Source organism: Clavelina lepadiformis, chromosome 3 (assembly GCF_947623445.1).
Source record: "Clavelina lepadiformis chromosome 3, kaClaLepa1.1, whole genome shotgun sequence".
Classification (NCBI taxonomy): domain Eukaryota; kingdom Metazoa; phylum Chordata; class Ascidiacea; order Aplousobranchia; family Clavelinidae; genus Clavelina; species Clavelina lepadiformis.
Genome location: NC_135242.1, coordinates 15521918 through 15544136, shown reverse-complemented (window position 1 = coordinate 15544136; position 22219 = coordinate 15521918). Strand labels below are relative to the sequence as shown.

Here is a 22219-nt window from a genome sequence, read left to right as displayed (position 1 = left end):
GAACCTGACAAAATCACCTGTCTCTAACGAAGCCGACGATTCAAACAAACTAGGCCTCCTTCATGCCAACAAAATACTAAAACAGTTGAAAAGAAAGATTTATTGAAACGAAGGCAATGAGAAAAAAGAACTAATCACTGAATTCCTCAATTATAAAATCCGCATCATCAACTTCCATATCATCCTCTTTGATCTCGTACTTTGTTTCAGTAGTTTCACTGACTTCAGGAAGTTCGGCACCAATTTCTTCCTCAGATAACTTTTCACCCTGATTGCTGCAACATAATTATCATTTGTAACTTTAAGTGAGTTCTTTTGAGAACGATTAGTATCTGACAGACAAAAAAGCCTAATAGCTACAGTTTGGCAATGCTTAGTTACACCAATTTAACAAGCAGTTTAGCAGTACCTACGAAAAGCTTTCCATTGGGGCAAGTTTATGACGTCACGTATGAAAAACTTTTGCTCGGGGTTAAATCTTTCAGAATGATATTTCAAGTAGGGAATGGTGTCCTGCTGTTTCCAGAATAAACAGTGGGAATTGATGCGATTTTCCTGTTCTTGTCTTTTAACTTGATACCACGCCGGTTTGTGCATAGGTCTCCATGCCCCAGTAACTTTGGAACATAGTTCAGACGTAGCACGAAAGGAATTTGAATAAACGAGGCCACGAGCAGCAAGGATGCCTAAAAGTTTAAATTGCATTTCCAAATTGGATATACTCTTCAAACAAAATTCTTGATTTGGTACCTTCGTAAAAATCCAAACTTGTTGCAGCTCCCGAAGAAGGATCGCACGATATTCCTGGTGAATTCATCAAGTCAGATAAACTGAGATAGTCGGATGCTGTAGCAATATCATTTACAGGATTGCCATCAAAGAACAAAAGGTAGTTTTGATGAAGAAATAGACTGAATGCATTACCAGATAAACAACACTGGTCCAACACAACCTACATACAACATAAACAAATTTTAAACAAATAAAGAAATTATCTTGAAGTATCTGTAAAACTACTGCCATTGCATCAACTATTATGATCTTCCAACTTAATGTAGTATTAGATTATACGACAACTCCTTTCGTTATATAAACATAAAGGCTTAATGGAATTTATGATACCTCTGGCTGAACTAGTAATGGATCCCTATGGTGTTCCTCAAATACCTTATATGGTTCAGAAGTTTTGTCACCTATAAACAAATTAAAATCCTACTATGACAGTTAACTTTCCACTTACATTTTAGTAAAATTTCTCTACTTTAATGACAATAGCCAAATATAAACATTTCACACTTTACAATATTTTCAACTTACGCTTGCAGTAGAAAATTTTTCCCAGCGCACGAAATAAAATTAAAGTCGAATCTTTACCACCAAGACATGGTTTGTCAGTTTTAGTTTTGCATGATTTTGAAACTTCATTTTGAAGACCACCAAATTTATCTTTAATATTTAAGAAAAACAGGCAGTATGTAAATGTAAATCATGTAATCAATGTAAATCGTGGTACAGTACTAATGTTAAGTACAAGATTACACAAAAAAGTGAAGTGAGGTGCAACATCAACAAAAACTTTCCTCGTGATTATCAAGTTTGTTCTCATAAAAATAACAAATTTCTCGTCAGTTGTACAATATCATTTTATGCGCACCTATTTTGAAATGAATCTGTATCTAATTTCTACAAAGCTGATGGTGACTGAACCATGTTATACCAGCATATAGCAAAACATAAAATCAAGAATATAAGATTGCACTCTTTAGGGTTAACTTTAATTTTAATTTTTAATTTTTCAGAATAATTAAAGTGTAATCTTATATTCTGTTTTATATTGTACATACTTTGTAAACCTCTTTAAATTTATTCCATATGCTGTTTTAACTATTAAGTTAGTAAGTTTGCATTTAGTTCCGTAAACAAATTTACAAAAAACTTATAACCTAATATTGTATAAAACTGCTTTATATTTAAATGTGTGGCACTAGGTGCAATAAGTAAAAAACATTAAGCACCTGACTGTCTGCATGATGAAAATTGAAGATTGTTTATTGCATAGCGAATGTCACCCAATGAGGAGAGAATTAATAAATCTTCTTTCGCTATGACTCGATTCTCAGCTTTGCATATAAGATTTAAAGCTTTGGTCATAAGGGTAGATGATATGGAGTTGAAACTGTAATTTAAAACATCAATCAGCTTTGAGAAACAAAGCACAGGGAGGAGTGTCTTAGTTAACCCCTTTATTTAGAAAGCTTACCTAAAAACACAAACCTATGCTTAATCAACATTATAGCCATCAATTCGCTTTTATAATTATTGTACATGAAATGCCAACCGTTACCTTATAGTTGTAATTTGGCTTTTCATGTCAGCTAGATGGCGCTTTAAAGTAGCAGATGATGCTCCATCGCTTAAGATCAACACCAATGGCCACTTTTGTGTCCGGTGATATTTTCTGCAAAAATAATTTAAATTAATCAAACTAAAGTTCCATACAAGTAGGAGGTCATGTCATCAACCTGGTACAAAAACAGTTAAAAGAAGCTACCGAAGGATTTCCTTGAGAACTGGAGGATCCTGATACATAAAATTTGGCAATTCTTCCAACATGATCAGTTTATGAGAAGTGCCCACATCATTCTGTTTATTAAGCAACAAAGATGGATATTTCCCCGAACGAAACAGGAATTCATCAAATTGTGTATTTTGTGATTCATATTTTAAACCTAGTCAATAATCCAATGAAGAGTACAATTAGTTAGTAGTATAATATAAGTATTTGTTACTGTAAGCAGGTCCATTTAAAGTACCTGATGGTAAAAATATAATCTTAACTAGATAAAAGTTTTAAAAAAATCAAAATCAGAACACCATGTTACAAAGTACGTACCAGCTTCCTTAGTTACAGTGTATGGTGTTGTTAATGGGTTTGTCCATTCTTCTAATTGCAGACCATGCTTTTTTGCAACCAAGGTGAGAGTGGTAGATTTTCCACAACCAGGTGGTCCTGTTAAAAGTAGAATTGGTGCACCATCCTATCGTAAAATAAAAAATATCTTTCAACATCACAATTCTTCTTTAACTTTTTCGCCAAATATATAAATAAATCGACTCAAAAGAAATAATGGAGAAATCTTTCAAGTTTACCTTGTGCGGTGAAAGGTGCTGTGTTATCCAAATTTCTACATCAGAAATTTTCTTCTTGTGAACTGCCAAGTCATCCTAAAGGCAAAAGGTTTACTCAATATGCAGTAAATCATGCTAATCTTTAAATATATGCAGCAACTATGTTCAACATCAGTATACTAATCTAAGTCTTATAAACAGGAAAACGATTTGAACATTTCAATTAAAAATGAAAGCAAAATGTTTCACTAGATTCTGCATCACAAACTGTTAATCGCTATTAATTTATAACTTTACAACATAAAAACTCTATTTAATTTAAATTAATTAAATTGAAATCTCAACCACCATTCAGCCAACGAATCAATAAGACAATCCAAGATGTACAAATGAAATTTCATTTTTATAAAAGAGCTACAAGTCTATTAGTATTATCATATATGTGCCAAACTCAAGTGAGCAGGGGCTTTTTAAACCCTGGATTTATAGCAGGATGTGAAAATGTCCTGAAAATCATGGCCAAAGTAGATTGGAATAATGCCAATTTCTCCACCAATTTGTAAGTAAATTTCCGAATTTTACACGTAGATGAGAAATGACAGACAATGTTAGCATTTAGGCATACCGGTAGTTGTAACTCAACTCACATCAAAAGGTTTGCTGATGTCATACTATGCTTTGTGTTAACTTGGTTATCATAACACCATGGGCCATAGCTGTTTCACTTTGGTCTGGCTGATACTTTCTGTTACAGACATGGAACATTTTTAGAAAACTAGAGCTGGGTAATCTTAATGTATAATACAACTTAAACTCTGATTTATATTAATCAAAACCCACCTAGTAATTTGTTGCTGAAGTAAATTTACAATGTCATAGTTATGTTACAATGCATTCACTTCTCATAAGAAAACTTCTTTAAAAATTGTAAAGGCATTTTTCTAAAGATTTAACAAAACCAACTCAAGGTAAACAAACTTTTTTCTTTTGTTATATGCACAAACAGTTGTTTGTTGTGCTGGTTTTTGATGCAACGAAGAAAACTGCATGATTTTGTTCAAAACTTTATACAGTATTAAACATATATATATAACATTGCTTGACTTATCGCAATGGTAGATGCATCGGTAGAAAGATTGCGGTTTCTTAGGAAAAAAAAGAAAATTTCATGTCTCTACACTGAAATTTTGCAACGCTAGTATTTTTGGCAGAATCACTTCAACATTAGGAAAGGTCGAGTGAGTTTGAATTAAAACTTAAAACGAACAGCAATGTTATCAATTAGTTTAAGTGTTTAAAAATAAAGGCAAAACGATAAATATTTTATATATGAACTAGATTACTAGAAGAACATTTAAGAAAAAACATTTTGCAAAAAGTTTGTGACTGTTAAGTTTAAAAGACGGCTTACGGGCTTCAAATACTGTAAACAACCTTGCTTTGGACGTTACAAAAATTTTCCACTACAAAGAATCACAAAAACGTTTACCACAAATGAAAAATACCAGTAGGATAATAAGAATTAAAAAAAAAACATTTCTTTAACTGTTAGTGAGTTAGAGACTTAAACAGTTAGACAATAGACATCGTAAGTGACATTTGACTTGGACTGATCAAACAACTCAAAATCTACAAAAACGGAGACAAAAAGTACTTCATTTTAAAAAACATATAGCGTTTCATTGAATATTTTCTATGGACAAAAAATTTTGATGTGGGCAAATATAAAATCAATTTGGTACAAGTTACACTCAGTCGAAAATAGAAAACATAGTTATATGATATATTCATTGCAATGATGTAAATATGTTATCATAAGTTACTGGTAGCACAATAAATGCAAATACATATCAGCAACCTGAAAAAATATTACTGGGCGATTTAATGCATTGTCTTGATGCATATACCACTTACTACAACAGTTGGTGCATAACGTTCTAGCCAGGTTTGGTTTGGGTCATTAACAGAAAATTCACTGGAAGAATGGCGTGAGTATTTCCATTTTCGCTGTTGATGTGGTTTCTATGGCATAACAATGATGTTAACCAATAACCATAAATAAACTTATATACTGCATTTGCTTTAAAGAGCTAGCCAGCTATTTAAACTGTATGTTTTCGTCCAATAAACGTAATCAGGTAAAAAGACATATATATACCTTTGAAACAACATTACTCGAAAATGAAGACGAAATCCATTCAGAGATTTTCCTTTTCTAAAAACACATGTTGTTTAGTGGTATCAGACATTAAAATGTAGATATTTAAAGAACTTACCAACTAATCAACACGATATATGAAACTCTAAAATGTTAAGTTACAAAAGAAGCAGTATATAAACTGTATAAGCTACATATCAATCACGAAATAAACAAAAGCTACCAGATACTGTTATCCAAGTGTCAATTTGATTTTAGACAACATTAAAAGATTTTCAAATACTTTTTTTGGTACTGATGATAAAGGTAAATCATATTCCTCCATTTCATTCTTTGCTGTATAACTTTAGGAATCAGCACAATATTATGTTCTCTTCATGTTTATCAAAACGTCTGCAGCAGTGTTTAACATACATGACCACATAGTAATTCGACATACAAAAAAATTTCCTGTCTGAAAAATCGGGTATGATATATATTGTATATATATTATGGACGATATCATCATCAACTTAGACACAAAATATAATAGTATCTACAGTTTAAAAAAGTAGCAATTTTGCAAGTACAAATGAAAGAGAAAATTTTCCACAAAATTTTAGTGGCATAAATATCAAAATAAGATTGTTCATTGCTGAGTAACACTTATAATATAATCAATCATAGTAACTAAATCACAGCATAGTTGTCCACAAAGATTGTCATAATCATTCATCCAACAACCAAAAGCTGGGATGACAAAGCACAGGAAAGACAGAAAAATCAAACCAAGACAGTGAAAACAAATGAAAATTCTGGATAACTTATTTATGCAATCAAAACCAACTATAAAAATGATAAGGTTTTACCTATCTATCTAAAATTGTTAACGAAGCTTAATCAAGAAGCTTCTACACGTTGGCTAAAATTACTGTAACAAAGTCTACAATGTAGTTTTTAACGTACCAAAACTTAAACTTCCTTTAACTATAAGTTCACTTTAATAGCTGAATTAAACCTACCCATTTTCATTATCATAAAGAGAAACTGAAAGAAAAGTTTAGTGTAAAGTTTTTAAAATAAAAACTTTCAATTTTACAAACTAATGCACTTCCATACACATTGAAAAAAATATGCAAGAATTATAAGAAATAGGAAAAATCTCTTAAATTTTTACTTGGCATAATGCTTCTAGTAAAGAGTTATTTTAATTTTCTAACAAGTTGCCACAACAACTTTCTATAAAAACTGTGTGCTTACCAAACATTAATATAGCAAAAGGTTGATAAGCATTGGGATCTCATTAAATAATTTAGTTTCCAGAATCGTTTGTGAGAAACAGAATACAATGCAATGAAATAGAAAGGAATCCTGTTAATTTGTAAGAAGTTTAGATCATTGAAAACTACATTGTTTCAGAGAACAAATACAAGAAGTTGAAAATAAACAAATCAAAGTTAATAACATAAAATTAATATAAAACCTACAAAACACCAAATTTAATCACAATGATTCTATCAAAACGAATTTAGTTAAAATGTATGACATTGTATTAATATAAAATGTATTACTGTATGACATTTAAAATAAGTGCTTATATGTAACAGTATTATTGTTTCTTTTCATATTTCATTGATAGGCCTAGTCACCTTTTGCCAGCGATCAGAGTTTTCACAACTATTGCCAACAAATCCCTCATAACATTGGCACTGAACGTGATATTGCATATTTTCCAGAAATGTGATTTGCAAAAATGCTTTCATTGCTGATGGGATTTCAACATTATTGGACGAAATACTTGATTTGACTACTACACATCGTCCATGATTATTGCAACGTTTCAAACTACAGTCTGCAGCACTATCGGAAGCTAATTTCAGATATGGGCCCAAAATAGTTTCCACATATGCTTTTACTTCTTCACACTTTTCTTTTGTGTTGTCCATATGGTCACCCCATAAAACTACTCCAGATGCACCTAGCACAACTGCAACCCCAGAACTATCAATCACATCTTTCAAAGTCAAGAATTCATTTGTCTTTCGATAAACCAGGTTGTTATAAGCATAGACAGGTACAGCTACTCCTGGTATATTATTATCAACTCTCTGAGCTTCAAGAACTCTGTATGCTGTGTAATCTACTGCCTTAGTTTGATTCTTGAACCAAATTCCCAAGTAAGTGGAAGGGTACAGAGCAGTGCTATGATCAAAAAGCCATTGTATTTTATCATTTGCTTCCATAACATCATCACGACAAGTGAAATTATACCCAGTTTTATCATAATTGTAGCAATCTGGAAGCTTATAAAATCCCCATGAAGCTTTTGGTCTCATGAATGTAGCCAAATTCAAAGTTGCCAGGAAATATGATTTAGCAGCACTTTCAAATTCAATCTTTGCTTGAGCAAGAATTTCAGCATCAGACCAATCAGGATGTTCTCTTTTTACTTTTGCTTTTGATGCATTTTGATACAATAGTCCTGTTCCCCAACCTATCCATTGCCACAATGGCATCCATGATTCCCAGTCAATCACAGCAAGACCTTTAAAATCCTCATCAGGAATATATTTCTGTATATCTTCAACGCATTTTTCTAAATGTTTGGATATATTTCCCAGCTGGGGTATACCACCATTTATTGCAGTTCCGTTATCATCAATGTAGGGGTAAACACCGAACACACTGCTATAAAATATCACCATGTTATCCCCATCTCTGGTTTCATGAGGGTTGTTTACAATATCAAAAGATGACAAGTCAATCTCCACGTTATACTTGGACTTGCATGCCGAAGTATCAATATTCCAAACTGCTAAAAATGGGCGTTGAGGCAAAGGTGGTGATAGTATTGGTGTTGCAGTTGCTGGTTTCAAATATTTCTCAATAACAAGCTCATCACATTTGGAGTAAGGGAGTGATCCAACGTAAGCAATAAAAAAAACAGCACAAAAGTTTGTTCCTAACATAGACATCAATTTTGCATCTAGAGTAACAATGGGGTAACCTTTAAAACTAAAAGAAATGGAATGATATACTAAATTGAATTTAAAACATGCCCATATGAATTAGGACTTAGCAATATGCTACATATTGTTTTTCAAAATATGACCTAGGCCAGGTGTAACCAAACTGTTTTCACAAAGAGCATGAAAACTGACGAGTGCAGGCTGGATACTCACTTTCTTCACTAGACTACCATAAAATAAGCTCATGTGTGGCACTGTGAGGCGGGTCAGACAAACTAATCTCGTGGTCCGTAGTTTGGTAACTCTTTACCTAGGCCAGGGGTCGGCAACCTGCGGCTCCGGAGCCGCATGCGGCTCTTTCATCCTTCTGATACGGCTCTTATTAATTTATTGCTACAGTAGAAACAAACAGAAGAACACTCGCCTCTTTATCTCACTGAGCACATTATAGTAAATGAAAGCATAATCATTCTGGTTGTGACGTCATAATTAGTCGATTAACATAAAGGTTGTTTTTAGCAGTCTACCAGCAGCAGTTAGACTAGTTAGAGAGTGTGCAGGCTGTAACAGCCAACCAACTATGAGTAAATCAAAGAAAAGAAAAGTGTCTGAAGAAAACAGAACTTTCAACGATTCGTGGACAAATTCATTTGCTTTCATTGCTTTCTTACTGAATTAACTGCTTTTATAAATGCGACACATGACAGTTTTGTTACAGAGCGTCGTTTTCGTTTTATTGTGAAAATAGTTTTGCGGCTCCCAGTGATTTTTATTTTGTGGAATATCGGTTAAAATGGCTCTTTAAGTGCAAAAGGTTGCCGACCCCTGACCTAGGCCATGGTTTCGCAACCTTTAGCATTGAAAGAGCCATTTGGTGTCGTTTCCGTCAAACAGAAACCTACTCTGAGCTACAACACCTAATTGACAACTTAAGACAAAAAACCTAACGCTAAATATATAATTCAAACTAATGTTTTACAGTTACACGTACAATCTTTAGTAGTTACCCTCACAAAATTCTCACTATAACAATGACAATTCGCATAGTCACCAAACAAAGACCAATATCCAAGACATGCTACCTTGAACAAAAACAAACCTAGGATCACGTGAGTGGCAAGCAGTAATGCGTATTATGCCAGCGAAAATCACTGTGTAGTATTTATATAAGATTTTCCACGTCCGAATAAAACATTCTGAATAATAATCACACAAACGCATTAAGTTATTACATTGTGACACTAATCAACGTCATTATTTATTCACATTCAAGTTTTCCAAAATGAGCTCGTTGGCTTTGAGTCGCGGGAGACTTAGCACAGAGATGAAAGAGCAGCGGGTTGCCGACCTATGACCTAGGCCATTGGTAGGCAATCCATGGCTACGAAATCGCATAAGACTCTTATCTTTCTGTTCTGGCTTATGTGACTTGTGAGACAACAAGCTTAATTAGGACAAATGAATATGAATAAATAATGGTTATTTACTTTTTGGTAAAAGAATGGTGTCCATTTCTGTTATTAGCTAGTTTTCCAACCTGCCGTAATGCTTATTTTGGAAAACTACCATGTTTATAGCACTGAAGAAAATTCAAACTGACATTACAAATGCAATTATGGGTATGGCAGGTTTTGCAGACTCTTCACACATAACTATACTGATGAGTTCTGCAAAAGTAAACATGTGTCTGCAATCAGTAGACATTAAGGTTCTTAATCTAATGTATGAAGCATAAAAGTTTAAGGAACTGTAAATATAGCGTGATGGTGGGAGACAAAAAAATTAAAAACCGGTTCTACAAATTTAGCCACACTGGACTCCAGTTTCGAGACAAAATTCGTTCAAAAAGACATTCCGAATTTTAAAAGCTATCCTGGTTTAAGCGGCAGATAATTAACTTTGATATTAAAGGCATGCCATTCTGTTGTTGGCAGACAATACTATTTGCGATATTTACATTTTACCGTCACCAAATATACGACAAATTATTAACAAAAAGTAGTGATTCTTAATTCGAACCATAACTGGCACTGTAACTTAATAGCGTAAAGCCTACGAGGTAATATATAAGGATAATTTCAAAATACCAGAGTGACTAAATAATTTCTGACCAAGTTAGGTGCCGAGAATAGTCACAAGTACAGTTGTACGTCATCGTATTTATTTGTGCATCGTCTGTCCGGTTTATTTAGCATGTGCTTAGTGAAACAAATCGAGTGAGTGATTCTTGTTAACATCTATATTCACCAAGTCTATTTGCGGACCAGTGCGGCTAATTTGATGTTTTAGGTCCGCAATAAAAACGAAGCGCAAATTGTTAATTACACAAGAAGTAGTATCAAAATATCAAAAAAAATATCAAAAATATCAAAAACCAGATAAAAAATGTGTGATAACCAGGCCATGCAAAACTTAAGCTAGGCTTAGCTCGTAAACTTGTTGACCAGTGCTTGAGCGAGGAGGATTCATTGTCGAGTTTAAGCTGTGCAAAGACTATCCTTAACTAGTTCAAGATCTAAATAGATGACTTTGGGCCTCAATAGATGAGAAATAATGACTTAATAATTAATTCTTACAGCTCAATTCCAAATTGCAGTTTTCGACCATTTTTAACAAGATTCTTGGTTTACAATTTAGATGTAGGAGCCCCGTGTGTAAAGTTTGTATGATACATTGGAGATCTCCGGTATCACAAAAATTTACAAGAAATAAGCATACAAAGATTGCAAGTGCAGTGAAGTCTCTTGACAGTGGCAGCGTCACAAATAAGTAGGGTGAAGTTAAGACCTGAAAATCGGCACGTTTATTTAATTAAAAAATTACCGGTAGTTGCAACAGAAAAACCTAGAGTTGTAATACTGGTGTGGCGTAAACATAGCCTAGACCCTAGTTTTTTGGGTGTAAATCTTCCTGCTGCCCATACTGCAGAGTTTTGCATTAGCGCACTGGCTCTAGTACCATACAAGCGCACAACCACAGGATGCATTTGTATACTGGACTCCAGCTACTTAAAACTGTGACGTCATCTGGTTGTGCACTTGTATACTAGGCTAGAACCGGCACACTCAATAGTGCTTAAAATTCACAACCTTCTGTGTCGCACTTAAGGTGCGTTGTTTTGCAGTTAATGACTTAGACAAGACTTTTGTGAGCTCAATTTTCTGATTTTCAATTGATTAAGTCAAACAACTATGTACATTACTGCCAGACTGCAGAATACGATAAGAGCACACTCGAGATTATTTTTTCTAAAACGGCATTGAATACCAGGGCAAACCGGTGTCGCCAAAAAGGAAACAAGAAGACACTAACTTTTGCTCCGATATATGCTGCAAAACTAGTGTTTTAAACTGATATCGCTGAAAAAAAAGAAAAACTCTGATGTTTTCCCCTGATTTCTATCCTATAGGGCCGCAACTTGCCTGCACAAAGGCTGGGCAGTCTTGGGCCACGAGCCGCAGTACACACCAGCTGCTTCCTTGCACACCTGGACAGCAAAATTTTGCTTCTAAACACCAACATCTGAGTATTTTTGCGTATCGCACTTGTCATTTTTGGCTATTAGGCGCACCCTATAGATCTTGCTGAAAACGGCCATACTCTGCAGTCCGGCCTGCTGCTGCTAAAATGCAGGCATATTCTGTAGCTTATATAGGCCTACAGGCTAAAAATATACTTCAAGCGTGCACTCACATCACAATGCAAGTGCCGATTTTGATGCTTTACTAGCCTCTGCCAGTCTGCAGACATGTCTGAAAAAAAAAACTTGCTAGCCTAGCCTATAAATCATGTGGGCTATATAAACGCATAAAAACTGTGTCCACAATTGATTAAATGCATACAAAATTCAGCTAAAGCAGTAAGAGAACTGTGCGGACATAATTTTGCTCATTAACGCAGCTGTATGAATGCGCTATTAAATATAATTCAACCGCACCCGCTCAACTTTGCAGATCGGCCTGGATCCTGATGGCAGATTTAGGCTATTTACATGCAAAATGGGGGAAGATGCGAAATGGGGTAAGTGCATATACTGTATAGGCTATTATATATAGATATATATATATCTATAAGATATCGGATCTAAACCGGACCTAAATTTCAATGAGGTATATATACAATAAACATACTGTAATTAAAAGCATGTTTTTAGTTTCGATTTTTGCGAAGTAATTACTTTAAGTTTAATGTAAACCCTGAAGTCATTCCGGGTTTCCCACGCTCTTTATCGCTACTACTTCTGTTGCGGCGGAGCCTGCGGACTGGTGCCGTGGTACGTGGTACTGGTAGGCCCTGAAATGTTCCAAAAATCTAGGTGGTTGTTGTACGATGGGCTGAAAACCTGAGTAAAGAAAACGGGAATGGTTAACGTGATACTATGGAACGCCAACGCCGCAAAAATAGCTAAGTGTTAAATTGTATGGCAACTTTGCAAATTATGTTTTGTTTTCATAATTTGATTGGAGGGTTTTCAAACGTAATTTGATAGATTCCAATCACGAAACAACAAGCCAAACGTCAAAACCGGCACTCAAACGGGCTTTTCTGTGATTGCCGTTGCACGATTCATATGCCAATTTTTAAAAAGGTTTTGCAACATTTACAATCACACCACAGTTTATAAACTTGATTTTTTTAAATCAAACCACGACATTTTAGGTCAGATATAACAATTGCAAAGCAAACTGGCTGTTGGCAAGTTATAAAGCCTAATGGCAAATGGTGTTTTCTTTAATCGGGTTGCAGTTTTGTTAATCAGATATGTCCGTTTTTTTAATCATGTAACTTATATCATGAATTATAAAATGGCCAAATGATTGGAAATTAGTCTTCGTAAATTAAAAATGAGCAAACCAATTTGCAAAATACATGCGTGATTAGACAAACATACACAAATTGCTGAACCAACATCATTCCTAAAAACACTAAATGATTATATAAAAGTACGTATGAATCACATAACGTCTTCATGAATAGCCAAGTATACATGGATCGTCAAATGTATAGATGATTTGCCAAAAGTGCATGATTCGCTAAATGTACATGATTCAGTAAATGCATGCATGACTCGCCAAATGTACGTTATTCGGTAAATGCTTGCGTGAGTTGCCAAATGTACGTGATTCGGTGAATGTAAGCATGATTTGAAAAATATACATGATTTTCCAAATGTACATGATTCGATAAATGTAGGCTACGTGACTTACCGAATGTACATGATTCGGTAACTGTACACATGATTTGCTAAAAGTAAATGATTGATTGTACTTAACTTACTTACTTGATTTTTAGATTAAGTGTTTTTTCCTGAAGGAAAGAGATGACGATTTTAAGAACAGTATAACCAACCTGATAATCAAGTGCTTCCATCCAACTTTACCAAAAAGAATGGTAAATGATATCTTTGCTTATGCCGCAGGTTGCAAAGAACGATTTGGGCCAAACTCCCTAAACCGAAACAAGACGGTGAAGAAACGTCATTCCCACTCACGTCTGGCAGAGAAAAACAACCACAACTGAAAGGCTCAGTTCTATCTTCAAATGGTCTTTCGTTTCGCTTTACTAGCCTATACCAGGTGGCCAGTGGCGCAACTGTTGTTATGCCTTTGGGCAAGGCATTCAGGACGCGAGTTTTTTTTTCAATGGTCCGGGTGAACAGTTCACGTTTGAGAAATACGGTATAAAAAGGCTAGACTGAAGAGTTTGGCATAGGCGCACTCAATACTGTTTTTCATTAGCTTCAGTAGGCTAGTTATCCACTTCATGACTTGGACAGAAATTCTGAAATTAATTTAGACTTAGTGATAGAATTTGCCAAACTGCGTGCTTCCATTACATTGGAGTATTTTCACGCATCCGCGCTTGGAAGATTGGCCATAACTCCAGGTAACCGGAGCTACAGTGGTGAGGAACTATTGTGAAGTTTATGTGATGCTGTTGTGCAAAGACTTTTCTCAGCCTGAGGATTAAGATTAATTATCAAACCATACCGTTTCTTACTTTTAGACTTGTGCAGTTACATGTATTTATGTGATCAAATGGCTAAATAATGTCCAAGTCAAGGCTTTCATCAATGAGATCTTCTTCAATAGCCTCAGACAACGAAGTACCATCATTGCCATCTTCTAGTAACTCTGTGTCTGGACCAAGGTCACGATTAAGAACTTCACTTGTGAGCCAAAGCAGCTATTCATCGGTGGTAACATTTCGTAGCCTAAATTCAAATTATTTTGTTTTCCTTCATTTTAGCACGTTTTAGTACTCAATAATTCGATACTATTAAACTCCACACAGACTTCTATTACATGATTATAATGTAGTGGTTTTCCAAGAGGGTCTGTAGTCTCCTGGTAGTTTTCTGAAATAAAGAATTAAGCTTTTGGTCTTTTTAATCGATTGATGGTATGCCATGTGCATATATTTATACTATAGTTAAATTTTCGTCTATGATATCAGAGGCACTAAGAACAGGTTTGACTCGCTTGTGCGTCACAGCTTTAGATTGCTCCATCCTTTAGGCTCAGGACTCCTGAGGGTATTTGCTTGCAACATCACATCCGATTATTGAAGAACTGGCCTGAAACAATTCTAAATTAATTGCAAAATGTCATGTTTATCAAAGAATCGGCTCTTGATAAACACCTCTTAATACTCTTTCTTAAATAATATTTGAATTGAAAAATAGTTATAATTAAGTAGATGTAAACAAATGGATGTGATAAATCTTGTCATATTTTGTCAACAATCCGAAAGGAATTGGTGTCGTTTATTTATCCTTGCTGCTTTATTATAAATATTTTATTTGTTACTAGAAGTAACAAAATCACCCTTGTCTCATAGCCTATTATCTAATTGTGATGGTTATGACCTTAAGTGGGTCATCAGACCCACTGGTTGGTCTTAAGACACCTTTATCTGTGCTTTGTAGCTAATAACCTGAAAATGATAAATACAGTATTATATTAAGGTAAATGTGTGAAAACATCATTTGAAGATAAATTCATGCTCACAAACACAGCATGTGCAAATTATAATAAAACAGTCCGAGAGAATATTCAAACTTTTTCCTGTTGCCCCACTTGTTTTGCTAATGAATAGTGTTTTAGAGGAAATTGTCTTGTCCCGAATGAAAGTTGCCAAGAAGTGTTTACTAGCAAAAGTTCAATTTTTGTTTGTTTGTATGGCTGATGAAATCTAGCAAATATATACCATACGTGTGTTCACTTCCTTTTTAAATAAATAGTTTTTGTTTTTTGAAGAACTTCTAGCGGTTTTACTGTGTCATGGAGTACCTGTTTCTTCAGGTTGATTAACAAAATAATATTTTTCCTTTGCTTACGTTTGTTCAGCAAAAATCATATATATGTATCTAGCTGCTAGTTCTACTTGCAATATACCTAGTGCATTAATTATAATATCACCCTTGTTTTTCACCATTAATCATTACAGCAGATCTTTGTGGGGAATGTGTAAGTTTAAGCTTTTAACAGTTTTGTTTGCCATGCACCTTGAGATGTTATGTATACTCGTTATGATGCCATGTATAATATATATATATATATATATATATAGTTACGTTTTCATTATGAATTTGTGTCAGCCCACACACAAACTGAGTCGGAAACTATTTCATAAGGATTTCACTGGTAGACACACTGGTACTGATCAGTGATGTTTATTATTTAACTTACTGTTACATTTGTTATACAAGTAAATGATGATCTTAATTCCACTATTTAACTTTTCACTATTTGCAGCCACGACTTGAAACCACCTTTGGACCATCGCATTCGACTGTGACAACAATTACAACAGGTGATATTACCTCACCAAGCAAAATGTTATGAATCAAGAATCGTATTGCAGGATAATCATACAGTATTGTTGTAGAGGACGGTCAATTGGAATACAAGCACCAACGTACCACTTCAATGTCCAGCTGCAAATCATTCAGTGACAGTAGAGAGGATGTAAGTTTTGATTGTTATATATGCTTTTTCATTTTATTTGCCAATTACATTATCTAAGAATAACATAGAAATTGAAATAATTGCTTGTTTAGCTAAACTTTCACAATAATTGTTCTTGCAATTTTTTCAGCTGCGAGGGAATAGCCTGCCCAGAAGCTTGACTTTAAGTGATTCATTCAATGCATACCAATCAAGGTCAAAAAGCTCACTGTCATCATCATCAACTCTATCACAGAATTCACACCAAACACCAGCACTTGAAGACAATGTCAGTGTCTGTATCAAATATCAGCTTATTTAAAATTAAAACATTCTATTACAACATTTAAGAAATTTGTTTCACATTCAGAGTGCATTGAATTAAATTTTAATACAAAATCTTTTGGCAGTCTCCTTTGGTATTTGTGGAAGTTCCCTCATCTCAACTTTTATGCAAAATATGTCTTCGAGTATACAAGGACCCTGTAATAATGTCATGTGGTCATTCATTTTGTAGAGGTTGTTCACATTCAAAGGACGTTTGCCCAGTTGATAATAAAAAGATGAATACAGTAAGCTGTTTTACCTTACACTCTTGGCATAAGAAACTAAGTTGTGAAATGTTGTTAGAAAGAGTAGCAGTTCTTTGTTTATGTCTATTAGAATTGCGCCGAACAATCTGCCATGTCAACCGATTTTATAAACAGCCAAGTTATAAGTTCTTAACAAACTGGACACAAATGGGGTTTACCGCAACATCATATTGCAATTTTTGTATAAAATGATTTCATTAAATTGCTATATGTCCTCCTTTATCTCCTGTGAGGTGTTGCAATTATTATGCTTTTGTATTGCATGTTTATTTGTGAGTACTAACAACTAATTTTGTGCAGATCATAACCAATTTAGCTGTCAGTGAGCAAGTTGGAGCTTTGTACATTCACTGCCAATATGGTTGTAAACCAAACAATGAAAAGAATGGGGAATATGAAGTTAACCCCTCTGGTTGCCCTTTCACTGTCAAACTTTCTGAAAGAAGGTGTGAACACTTAATTAAAACAATAGTTGGAAAGTAGTTTTAGTCTTTTACCCAGAGTGTTATGGCTCTGGTTTGCGTTTGCTTAGATCTTAATGAGGACAACCTTTGATATTGCTTAGATCACACGAAGAGACGTGTCAGTATGCTCCTGTTTCTTGCCCCAATAACCCATTGTGTCCAACAATGCTTCGAATGCATTTACAAGAACATCTCCAAAAATGCAAAAACATTAAATGCCATAATCACCGATATGGGTATGCTAAGCTGCTAATGCATATTGTTTGTAGTAGTAAGGTAACTATGACGATGATATGGATGTTGTGTATTTTTTAGTTAATCTTTGTGTTTTATTTGAAGTTGCACCTTTGTTGGTGACCATGAAAGTCATGCTACCCACATCATGGAGTGCAGATATGAGTTTGTCAAAGATTTCCTTCAGATGGCTGAGGACAAAATAAACAAATTGCAAGTGTCTGTAAAGCAACGTGATGAAGAGAATAATTTTCTAAGGTAATTAACAATGCAGTTGTGCATTGAAATTTAGCCACACAACTTGTCATTTTTATTTTAGATTCAGCGACTGCATATATTGTGTACTCGTTTATTTTGTATAACTTAATTTGATGAATTCCTATGTGACTTATATGATATACAATAGCTATTATACCTAGTAATAAATTTCATGAAATTCAGGTCTATGCTCTCCAAAACTGCAGAAAGAGTGGATGATTTGGAGAAAAATTTCCAGAAGAAACTAGGTCAGTGTTTGCTTTATTTTTATTCGTTGGAACCACTACGCCAATGGTAGTATTTTCAAGGAGAAAGCTTTTAAGCTAGTTACTACCTACGAGATGATTCCTCAAGAATAGCTAAAATGTCTCTCACTCCATCTACTTGGCCGTTGAAGATTTATAGTGAATATAGTTTTCTTTTAAAGATGTTTTGGGAAATAATCAAACCAAATTGGTAGACGAGCTTAGACAAGTTCGTCAAGAGGGTGCTGTTTTTAACAGCCAGCTGCAAGATCTTAACACAAGACTGCACATGGGAAATATTGGATGTATGTACTGGTGGTATATTTATACTAACCGTATTGTGCCCTAAACTACACTTTTTGTGCTTGATATTTACTTGGTCTTTTTGTAGCATATGATCCCCAGCAGATATTCAAATGCAAAGGGACATTTGTTGGACATACTGGTCCAGTTTGGTGCTTATGTGTTCATGGAGATTATCTTTTCAGTGGATCATCAGACAAGCAAATCAAGGTCAAAATTCATTACATTATTTGCAGTAGGAGCTTGAAGTTGCTTGCTTCTCAGTGTACTCATACATTTTACTGCAAAATCCTGGTTTAGCAGTGATACTTGTCGAAAATGATCAAAGCGTAATAGTCTTGTATCTGTAAGGTAATGTACCTTAACATACTGCCTAAATATTAGGATGTTTCATTTTTTCACCATTTTGGAATTTAAAAAAGCTTGGGGTTTGCCTAGGCGGTATTTTGTGCACAATGAAAGAATCTAAACTTTTTTTTGATTTATGACGTCATTTTGAGGTTGCACCCCCTTGTTGAAGTTTCAGTGGAGGTGCATTGTTTTAATTTGGCGATATCTTGGTAACCGATTGAGCTAGGGCCATTATCAAGGTGTCAAAAGATGCAGAATGGCTGGTTTCCTATAACCACTCAATACATTTTAATTGCATTTTCGCTCTAGAAAAAAAGTTATTGAGAAAAACCTAAGTTTTGACATATTTTTTATGCAAATCACAATGTAGTTCCCAACATATAAAATATGTCAAAACTTAGGTTTTTCTTAACTTTTTTTCTAGAGCGAAAATGCAATTAAAATGTATTGAGTGGTTATAGGAAACCAGCCATTTTGCATCTTTTGACATCTTGATAATGGCCCTAGCTCAATCGGTCACCAAGATATCGCCAAATTAAAACAATGCACCTCCACTGAAACTTCAACAAGGGGGTGCAACCTCAAAATGACGTCATAAATAAAAAAAAAGTTTAGATTCTTTCATCGTGCCCAAAATACCGCCTAGGGAGACCCCAAGCTTTTTTAAATTCCAAAATGGTGAAAAAATGAAACATCCTACTAAATATGCTTGATAATTTTGTTTTGATGTGCAGGTTTGGGACACTGCAACCAATTACAAATGCCAAAAAACTCTTGAGGGCCATGAAAATATTGTATTAACACTGGCTGCTTATGGTGATAAACTATTTAGTGGATCGGCAGACTGCACCATTAAGGTATTTACTGTATGAAATTTATAGCTGGTGCCTTGCCATTTCTACTTTTTCCTAGCAGAAGTATTTCTATGTAGGTATGGAGCATAGATGCATTGGAGGAGGTGTATTCTATAACTGCCCATGAAAACCCAGTTTGTACTTTGGTGTATGTTAACAATATGCTCTTTAGTGGATCTCTGAAGTCACTCAAGGTAATGCACTTCGTAACCTAAAACTGTTTCTTTGCACTTGCTCTAATTCAAAATATTTATGTTTTAGGTTTGGACTGTTGAGAGAACAGGAATTAAATACAAGCAGGAATTAGAAGGTCTTAACCATTGGGTTCGTGCACTAGTGGCACAAAACAATTACATTTATAGTGGATCTTATCAAACTATTAAGGTATCTAAGCATTGAACAATGATGTAACACTAAAATGATCAACTCATTATGTCCAACTGAAGGTTATTACAAAATGTTTCAATATTCGATTTACTATCTCTTAGATATGGGATGTGCTAACGCTAGAATGCATGCACGTGCTCCAAACATCTGGTGGAAGTGTGTATTCCATTGCAGTAACCAACCATCATATTGTATGTGGAACTTATGAAAACTGTATTCATGTAAGTATGCCGCCATGATTATCCCAATGAATGTTACTTTACATACAATACAAACATACAATTCAAATGTTCTTGTATTTCATATACTGACAGTTCCTAGCATAAACAGTTCATTGCATAGGTATGGGATCTTCGTACACATGAGCCAGTGGCCCAGCTAACCGGTCATGTCGGTATTGTCTATGCACTCGCAGTTCTCAGTACTCCTGAACAAACCAGAGTTTTTAGTGCTTCGTATGATCGCTCACTTCGAGTATGTTGTATCCAATACGTCTGCATTCGTTATTTGAATATTTTTGCTGATTCACTCACACTACAAAACTTTTGATGTGCACTTGTAGGTTTGGAGCATGGAAAATATGATCTGCACACAAACTCTTCTCAGACATCAGGGGAGTGTTGTTACACTTGCTGTTTCTAGAGGAAGAGTGTTTTCTGGTGGAGTCGACTTTACTGTAAAAGTATGGCAGTAAGCCCTTCTGATTTGATAACTGTGCCTATTCAGGTATTGTTTTCAGGAAAACATTGCAATGAACATGATGGTATGCATTAGTCTTTAGACTGCAATAAGTATGCTTACATTTTATGAGTTTGTTGGAAACAAATGCAATTTAATTGAGAATTCCGTTAACTGGGTTGCGGGACATATAGCAGTGATTTTGGTTTAAGTATTACTCTAACTGTCCAATTTCTTAGAGTGCTATCATAATTTTTATCTTTAAACTGAGGAAAGTTTTTGCCTGACTTAAACTTGGTATTGATTTCTTATCACCCAAGTCCCAGCTACGAAGCTTGTCTTTGTGTGTTTGGCGTGTTCCAATGGACAAATTTTTATTTGTTTTTCTAGCTTTATCCAGTTGATGTAACAAAATAGCGTTAAGAATTACTGTAAGTTATGATGCCTGTTTGCAGTTTTTAAATTCAGAAACAATTGATTAGGTTTGTATTAATATAATAGGCCTATTAAGCCAAGGTGTCTGTCAATCATGGAGATAGTTAAAGATCGATCGTTGTCTTATGCTGCTTTTGTGCACTTATTTTACTTTTTGAGTGACCTGTGTATTCAATTTAACTACTTGCAAAATTTAAAATTTTTATAAATAAATTTACATCGCTATAGTGTGTTTTTGTGCACTTTTTTAGTCTTTTACACTAGTGTTTGTCTTTATTTCAACGAAATTAACTTCCTGTTTAAGAAGAAAGTAGATTTGACTACTCTTACCATATGCTATATGCCTAAATGGACTTTCTTTTAGTCGTTACATGAAAGGGCCCACTATGGTTTACCTACTACATCCAATAACCCTGCAGTATTCACAAGTCGATTAATTCATTTATCCCTTTCACATTCTTTAAATTATACGAAAACTGTCAGTTTTATGCAAGATTTATTTTTCCAGAAATATTGCACAAAAACAGCCGTTTTGTATTGAGTCGGTATAAAACATCATTTTTCAAAACAAACTTCATTCAATGAGCTTCACAATCAGATTTTCTGTAACACAAAAAGCATCTGTTATTATATTACTCACGAGGCTAGTACTTAACAGGGACATAATGTTAACTAAGCAACAAACCAATGGTTTTCAAACCTTTGTCATTAAATAACCCCAAATATAACTTAAATTTCACACTCTGCCAAATGTTTTGCTTCAAACGTTAATGTGGTTTACACATTTTTTGAGTTGGAACGAAACTAATTTAAATTAACGCTTACAATATACTATTAGTGCTAGTGAGCCAATTGGCTGGTTTATGCACTCCACCTTTGGTATTAAAGCACACCTTTTAGAGGTGGACAGTGCCGATACCGTTGGTACCTTTGAAAAAAGTATCAAACTAGTTTTTTTGAGAAATCTTAATCGGTCCCAGTACATTTTCATGGTGGTTATTCCCAGGTTCTGAGAAGTATGTTTTTCAAAACTTCAGTCCAATTAAAACCAAATGCCAACTTTGAGAGCTTTTTTAAACTATAAATGTTTAACAAAGTCGCAAAAAATGAAGTCACGTATGTTGTGACCTAAAGTAGCTGGGCCATAATTGCACTTACAGCAGGATCCGTTGCACAAAAAGTCTTGGTACAAAGTATTTTTTCCAGGTACCAACTGCCCACCTCTGTTTAAAT

General features: G+C 34.5%; 3 protein-coding genes across 5 annotated transcripts; 1 reads left to right on the top strand and 2 right to left on the bottom strand.

Moving 5' to 3' along the window:
* Window positions 1-80: 80 nt before the first annotated feature.
* LOC143449264 (cell cycle checkpoint protein RAD17-like) lies at window positions 81-5712 on the bottom strand. Its single transcript, XM_076949379.1, has 13 exons — window positions 5571-5712; window positions 5288-5344; window positions 5044-5151; window positions 3151-3225; window positions 2894-3038; window positions 2552-2729; window positions 2345-2458; window positions 2016-2176; window positions 1318-1446; window positions 1123-1193; window positions 751-952; window positions 410-686; window positions 81-275 (listed from the first exon to the last, which is right to left on the bottom strand). Exons 1-13 carry the CDS (start codon window positions 5610-5612, stop codon window positions 131-133), a joined length of 1704 nt encoding a protein of 567 aa, XP_076805494.1. The 5' UTR covers window positions 5613-5712; the 3' UTR covers window positions 81-130.
* A 28-nt stretch (window positions 5713-5740) lies between these two features.
* Window positions 5741-8279, bottom strand: LOC143449265 (hyaluronidase-1-like). Its single transcript, XM_076949380.1, has one exon. It carries the CDS (start codon window positions 8239-8241, stop codon window positions 6889-6891), a length of 1353 nt encoding a protein of 450 aa, XP_076805495.1. The 5' UTR covers window positions 8242-8279; the 3' UTR covers window positions 5741-6888.
* A 5530-nt stretch (window positions 8280-13809) lies between these two features.
* Window positions 13810-21216, top strand: LOC143448993 (E3 ubiquitin-protein ligase TRAF7-like). 3 transcript variants are annotated; one of them, XM_076948997.1, is made up of 18 exons: window positions 13810-14121; window positions 14242-14431; window positions 15993-16050; window positions 16126-16205; window positions 16336-16473; window positions 16595-16756; window positions 17078-17223; window positions 17343-17477; window positions 17581-17733; window positions 17917-17981; window positions 18161-18283; window positions 18370-18491; window positions 19367-19489; window positions 19564-19680; window positions 19748-19870; window positions 19975-20094; window positions 20216-20347; window positions 20436-21216. In XM_076948997.1, exons 2-18 carry the CDS (start codon window positions 14285-14287, stop codon window positions 20565-20567), a joined length of 2076 nt encoding a protein of 691 aa, XP_076805112.1. In that variant the 5' UTR covers window positions 13810-14121; window positions 14242-14284; the 3' UTR covers window positions 20568-21216. The 3 variants fall into 3 exon arrangements, with proteins under 3 accessions (XP_076805112.1, XP_076805111.1, XP_076805113.1); XM_076948996.1 differs by having other exon boundaries at window positions 14242-14434; XM_076948998.1 differs by lacking the exon at window positions 16336-16473 and having other exon boundaries at window positions 14242-14434.
* Window positions 21217-22219: the final 1003 nt, after the last annotated feature.

Bases quoted from the DNA above. Each gene is read 5' to 3' on its own strand.
- LOC143449265 (XM_076949380.1), bottom strand. From the start codon at position 8,241: ATGTCTATGTTAGGAACAAACTTTTGTGCTGTTTTTTTTATTGCTTAC.
- LOC143448993 (XM_076948996.1), top strand. From the start codon at position 14,285: ATGTCCAAGTCAAGGCTTTCATCAATGAGATCTTCTTCAATAGCCTCA. The intron at 16,474-16,594 runs GTCAGTGTCTGT...ATCTTTTGGCAG, and splicing joins CACCAGCACTTGAAGACAAT to TCTCCTTTGGTATTTGTGGA. The intron at 17,224-17,342 runs GTGTGAACACTT...GATATTGCTTAG, and splicing joins GTCAAACTTTCTGAAAGAAG to ATCACACGAAGAGACGTGTC.
- LOC143449264 (XM_076949379.1), bottom strand. From the start codon at position 5,612: ATGGAGGAATATGATTTACCTTTATCATCAGTACCAAAAAAA. The intron at 2,730-2,893 runs GTACGTACTTTG...ATTATTGACTAG, and splicing joins CACTGTAACTAAGGAAGCTG to GTTTAAAATATGAATCACAA. The intron at 687-750 runs GTACCAAATCAA...TTAAACTTTTAG, and splicing joins AAGTTTGGATTTTTACGAAG to GCATCCTTGCTGCTCGTGGC.